We start from the raw sequence: 6,519 nt of genomic DNA, 5'->3' as shown, positions 1-6,519 counted from the left end.
ATTTCACACTCAAACACATCTTTGACCAGGAGCATAACACCACCACCTAATTTATCACTGCGGTTCAAGAAATACGTGGCATAGCTAGGTATACGAAGAACGTCGGATTCATGGCGATACCAGGTTTCAGTAACCATGATGACGTCAAAGGAGAACTCAAACGATTCAAGCAGTATTGCTATCTCATCTGCCTTGTTTCTGGCTGATTGCGCATTTATATGAAGGTAGGAAATGTGGTGTTTTCTACCAGATACCAATAGGCTCAACTGGTGTGGCGTTAAGCAGTCTGCAGCCATTTTCTTTTTGCCCTGTTTTTCTTCTAGCTTTTTTTTTGCTAAAGGATGAAGCTCAACAAATTTAAACAATCTTTTCGAGATCGCTCTCAGTAGTTATCTGAAGCACCCTCGACTTCTCATCCTTTCGCGCAAAAATTTTGCCGCCTTTCGTCCAGGCAAATCGCCATTCGGCTTCCTTCTTGCGCGCTACAGTTTGTCCCAGTAGTTTTTTTAACTGTGAGCATAGGTGTTCATTGACGTAGACAAATGTCTTTCCTGGGAAACCAATATCAGCTGTCGTTAAGCGCAACTTTTTCGCCTTTTCCAGAACTGCGTCTCGCTTAGACCGGTTGTTGAACTGCACAACAATATGAGGGCAAGATGCATCCTTAGCAGTCACGCGATGGCAAATTTCTATGTCATCTTCTTTCACTGATTCGCCGACAGCTTCACCAATCTTCTGAACGACCCTGGTCAACCGTTCACCCTCCACGAAAGGAACATTTTTCACTTCAATATTTCGGTTTCGCGAGTACTGTTCTAGGGCGGTAGTCCTACGTTCATTGTTGAGAACGACCTGCTTCAGCTGACTGCAATCAGTCTTCAGAACATCATTTTGAGCCTTTAGCTCACCGTTTTCTTTTTCAAGCCGCGAGCACAGAGCCGAAATTTCTTCAAACTGCTTATTAAAAAAGTCTAGACTTGTTTTCACATCACGTATTTCCTTACGCAGCTCTCCCTCCAGGGCAGTCCGCATTTCGCGAAACTCTTGTTTCAACTCTTTAAAATGTTTTTCCATTTCGGCTGGCGACATCAAAAAACACTAAAAACACTATGGCAGCAGCAGCAGCAGCAGAAAGCAACAGAACACTAAGGAAAGAAACAACGATAGTACTGACCTGTAAAAACAATATGCAATGGTTCAGTAGGCTGTGCGCAGATCCGCTGCTGCCGCCAAAGTGTGGTTCAGTACACCCGGAGATGCTCCGAGCTGAACAGCTATCCAGGTGGCGCTCACAGCGGGGCACAACAAAAACACGACCACGATGATCACAGCCGTGCCCTGATATGATACGGGGCGATGCGTCGAGGCTATTTGAAAGGTCAGCAGTCACTCCCACGATGACCACCGTATTTCCCTTGACACGGGGCAGTGCACCGACGACATGCGCTGCGCGTTGAAAAAAGCACACGCAGCGATGAAAAGCGATGTCAACCTCCAAAGCAGCTGGGACGTTCCGTCAAGAACCCACAGCAACAGCAGTGAAGAACTTTAGTACCTGTAAAAACAATATGCAATGGTTCAGTAGGCTGTGCGCAGATCCGCTGCTGCCGCCAAAGTGTGGTTCAGTACACCCGGAGATGCTCCGAGCTGAACAGCTATCCAGGTGGCGCTCACAGCGGGGCACAACAAAAACACGACCACGATGATCACAGCCGTGCCCTGATATGATACGGGGCGATGCGTCGAGGCTATTTGAAAGGTCAGCAGTCACTCCCACGATGACCACCGTATTTCCCTTGACACGGGGCAGTGCACCGACGACATGCGCTGCGCGTTGAAAAAAGCACACGCAGCGATGAAAAGCGATGTCAACCTCCAAAGCAGCTGGGACGTTCCGTCAAGAACCCACAGCAACAGCAGTGAAGAACTTTAGTACCTGTAAAAACAATATGCAATGGTTCAGTAGGCTGTGCGCAGATCCGCTGCTGCCGCCAAAGTGTCGAGGTTGGAGGTTTGAGCCCTCCCACGACTTGTGTGTTGCTTTTTTATTTTGGGCTGATAGCTTTGAAGATATGTTCTGATGGTGGTGAGAGTGCAGCACGACTAATCTCCGTGGCGCAATCGGCTAGCGCGATCGGCTGTTAACCGAAAGGTTGGAGGTATGAGCCCTCCCGGTGGTGGTGCGGCGCCTTTTCTTCTTTGGCCTGATAGCTCTGAAGAAATGTTCTGACGGTGGTGAGAGTGGAGCACGACTGTCTTCGTGGCGCAGTAGGCTATGCGATCGGCCGTTAACCGAAAGGTTGGAGCTACGAGGCCACCCGGTGGTGGTGCGGCGCTTTTGTTTGGGCTGATAGCTTTGAAGTTATGTTCTGATGGTGGTGAGAGTGGAGCACGACTGTCTCCGTGGCGCGATAGGCTAGCGCGATCGGCTGTTAACCGAAACGTTAGAGGTTCGAGCCCTCCCGGGAGTGGTGTGTTGCCTTTTTTATTTTGGGCTGATAGCTTTGAAGATATGTTCTTGGGGTGCTGAGTGCGAAGCAGGACTGTCTCCGTGGCGCAATTGGCTAGCGCGATCGGCTGTTAACTGAAAGGTTGGAGGTTCGAGCCCTCCCAGGAGTGGTGTGTTGCTTTTTTTTCATTGGGCTGATAGCTTTGAAGATATGTTCTGATGGTGGTGAGAGTGGAGCACGACTGTCTCCGTGGAGCAATTGGCTAGAGCGATCGGCTGTTAACCGAAAGGTTGGAGGTACGAGCCCACCCGGTGTAGTGCGGCGCTTTTTCTTCTTTGGGCTGATAGCTTTGAAGATGTGTTCTGATGGTGGTGAGAGTGGTGCAGGACTGTCTCCGTGGCGCAATTGGCTCGCGCGATCGGCTGTTAACCGAAAGGTTGGAGGTACAAGCCCACCTGGTGATGGTGCGGCGCTTTTTTTTCTTTGGGCTGATAGCTTTGAAGATATGTTCTGACGGTGGTGAGAGTGGAGCACGACTGTCTCCATGGCGCAATTCGCTAGCGCGATCGGTTGTTAACCGAAAGGTTGGAGGTACGAGCCCACCGGGTGGTGGTGCGGCGCTTTTTTTCTTTGGGCATATAGCTTTGAAAATATGTTCTGATGGTGGTTAGAGTGGAGCACGACTGTCTCAGTGGCGCAATTGGCTAGCGCGATCGGCTGTTAATCGAAAAGTTGGAGGTTCGAGCCCACGCTGTGGTGGTGCGGTGTTTTTTTTCTTTGGGCTGATAGCTTTGAAGAAATGTTCTGATGGTGGTGAGAGTGGAGCACGACTGTCTCCGTGGCGCAATTGGCTATGCGATCGGCTGTTAACTGAAAGGTTGGAGGTTTGAGCCCTCCTGGGAGTTGTGTGTTGCTTTTTTTATTTTGGGCTGATAGCTTTGAAGATATGTTCTGATGGTGTGAGAGTGGAGCAGGACTGTCTCCTGGCGCAATTGGCTACCGCGATCGGCTGTTAACTGAAACGTTGGAGGTACGAGCCCACACGGTGTAGGGGTGGCGCTTTTTTGTCTTTGGGCTGATAGCTTTGAATATATGTTCTGATGGTGGTGAGAGTGGAGCACGACTGTCTCCGTGGCGCAATTGGCTAGAGCGATCGGCTGTTAACCGAAAGGTTGGAGGTACGAGCCCACCCGATGGTGGTGCGGCGCTTTTTTTTCTTTGGGCTGATAGCTTTGAAGATATGTTCTGATGGTGGTGAGAGTGGAGCACGACTGTCTCCGTGGCGCAATCGGCTAGCGCGATTGGCTGTTAACCGAAAAGTTGAGGTACGAGCCCACCCAGTGATGGTGCGGCGCCTTTTTTTCTTTGGGCTGACAGCTCTGAAGAAATGTTCTGACGGTGGTACGAGTAGAGCACGACTGTCTTCGTGGCGCAATTGGCTATGCGATCGGCTGTTAACTGAAAGGTTGGAGGTTCGAGCCCTCCCGGGAGTGGTGTGTTGCTTTTTTTTCTTTGGGCTGATAGCTTTGAAGATATGTTCTGATGGTGGTGAGAGTGGAGCAGGACTGTCTCCGTGGCACAATTGGCTGGCGCAATCAGCAGTTAACCGAAAGGTTGGAGGTACGAGCCCACCCGGTGGTGGTGCGGCACTTTTTTTTCTTTGGGCTGATAGCTTTGAAGAAATGTTCTGATGGTGGTGAGAGTGGAGCACGACTGTCTCCGTGGCGCAATTGGCTAGCGCGATCGGCTGTTAACCGAAAGGTTGGAGGTACGAGCCCACCCGGTGGTGGTGCGGCACTTTTGTTTCTTTGGACAGATAGCTTTGAAGATATTTTCTGGTGGTGGTGAGTGTGGAGCAGGACTGTCTCCATGGCACAATTGGCTATGCGATCGACTGTTAACTGAAAGGTTGGAGGTTCGAGCCCTCCGGGGAGTGGTGTGTTGCTTTTTTTTCTTTGAGGTGATAGCTTTGAAAATATGTTCTAATGGTGGTGAGAGTGGAGCAGGACTGTCTCCGTGGCGCAATTGGCTAGTGCGATCGGCTGTTAACCGAAAGGTTGGAGGTTCGAGCCCACCCGGTGGTGGTGCGGCGCTTTTGTTTGGGCTGATAGCTTTGAAGGTATGATGGTGGTGAGAGTGGAGCACGACTGTCTCCGTGGCGCGATAGGCTAGCACGATCGGCTGTTAACCGAAACGTTAGAGGTTCGAGCCCTCCCGGGAGTGTTGTATTGCCTTTTTTATTTTGGGCTGATAGCTTTGAAGATGTGTTCTGGTGGTGGTGAGAGTGAAGCAGGACTGTCTCCGTGGCGCAATAGGCTAGCGCGATCGGCTGTTAACCGAAAGGTTGGAAGTACGAGCCCACCTGGTGATGGTGCGGCACTTTTTTTTCTTTGGGCTGATAGCTTTGAAGATATGTTCTGATGGTGGTGAGAGTAGAGCACGACTGTCTCCGTGGCGCAATTCGCAAGCGTGATCGGTTGTTAACCGAAAGGTTGGAGGTTCGAGCCCTCGCGAGAGTGGTGTGTTGCTTTTTTTATTTTGGGCTGATAGCTTTGAAGATATATTCTGATGGTGGTGAGAGGGAGCGGGACTGTCTCCGTGACGCAATTGTTAGCGCGATCGGCTGTTAACCGAAAAGTTGGAGGTAGCAGCCCATCCGGTGGTGGTGCGGCGCTTTTTTTTCTTTGGGCTGATAGCTCTGAAGAAATGTTCTGATGGTGGTGAGAGTGGAGCACGACTGTCTCCGTGGCGCAATTGGCTCTGCGATCGGCTGCTAACTGAAAGGTTGGAGGTTCGAGCCCTCCAGGGAGTAGTGTGTTGCTTTTTTTTCTTTGGGCTGATATCTTTAAAGATACGTTCTGACGGTGGTGAGAGTGGAGCAGGACTGTCTCCGAGGCGCAATTGGCTGGCACGATCAGCTGTTAACCGAAAGGTTGGAGGTACGAGCCCACCGGGTGGTGGTGCGGCGCTTTTTTTTCTTTGGGCTGATAGCTTTGAAGATATGTTCTGATGGTGGTGAGAGTGGAGCACGACTGTCCCTGTGGCGCAATTGCCTAGCGCGATCGGCTTTTAACCGAAAGGTTGGAGGTACGAGCCCACCCGGTGGTGGTGTGGCACTTTTTTTTCTTTGAGCTGATAGCTTTGAAGATATGTTCTGATGGTGGTGAGAGTGGAGCACGACTGTCTCCGTGGCGCAATTGGCTATTCGATCGGCTGTTAACTGAAAGGTTGGATGTTCGAGCCCTCCAGAGAGTGGTGTGCTGCTTTTTTTTTCTTTGGGCTGATAGCTTTGAAGATATGTTCTGATGGTGTGAGAGCGGAGCAGGACTGTCTCCTGGCGCAATTGGCTACCGCGATCGGCTGTTAACTGAAAGGTTGGAGGTACGAGCCCACACGGTGGAGGTGCGGCGCTTTTTTGTCTTTGGGCTGATAGCTTTGAATATATGTTCTGATGGTGGTGAGAGTGGAGCACGACTGTCTCCGTGGCGCAATTGGCTAGAGCGATCGGCTGTTAACCGAACGGTTGGAGGTTCGAGCCCACCCGGTGGTGGTGCGGCGCTTTTTTAGATTCGGAGCATCTTATACTCGCACCTTGTAGTGCGCCGTCCGCACCGCTTCTCGAACATTCGACAGCTGACGCGCGCGCATGCGCCGTCGCGCCGTCGCCCACTCTTCTACCATCTGTGCATCCCTTCCTCCTCTACACACCGCGCGCGCTTCACTCCTCCACCATCTGTGCACCCTTCCTCCTCTACACACCGCGTTCGACATCTACAATTCTCCCGATTCTCCAGTGGACGCGCATGTGGCGTCGCGCTTCGAGAACATTCAACAGCTGACAGAGCATGCGCCGTCGTGCTGTATATATACTCAAGGTCGGCACTCGCTCGCTCAGTTGCCGCTCGTCGGTTGGTTTGTACGGCGCGTCGACGTCCAGGTCGCGGTGAAATGAATTCCAACGAATCCACAAACACAATGATCGACGTCCCTTCGACCAGCGCCGCCCTTTCGCATACGTGTGTACGTGTTCACTCATTTAACACCCCCTCCTACAACCACGTTAACCAAT

At 51.4% G+C, this 6,519-nt stretch overlaps 1 protein-coding gene across 1 annotated transcript; it reads right to left on the bottom strand.

Moving 5' to 3' along the window:
- Positions 1-357: 357 nt before the first annotated feature.
- Positions 358-1,032, bottom strand: LOC142784473 (uncharacterized). Its single transcript, XM_075882853.1, has one exon. It carries the CDS (start codon positions 1,030-1,032, stop codon positions 358-360), a length of 675 nt encoding a protein of 224 aa, XP_075738968.1.
- Positions 1,033-6,519: the final 5,487 nt, after the last annotated feature.

Source organism: Rhipicephalus microplus, chromosome 2 (assembly GCF_043290135.1).
Source record: "Rhipicephalus microplus isolate Deutch F79 chromosome 2, USDA_Rmic, whole genome shotgun sequence".
Taxonomy (NCBI): Eukaryota; Metazoa; Arthropoda; class Arachnida; order Ixodida; family Ixodidae; genus Rhipicephalus; species Rhipicephalus microplus.
This window is presented reverse-complemented; position numbering and strand designations above follow the sequence as displayed.

What these genes read in the sequence shown, in the direction of transcription:
- LOC142784473 (XM_075882853.1), bottom strand. Translation starts at nt 1,032, where the DNA reads ATGCGGACTGCCCTGGAGGGAGAGCTGCGTAAGGAAATACGTGATGTG.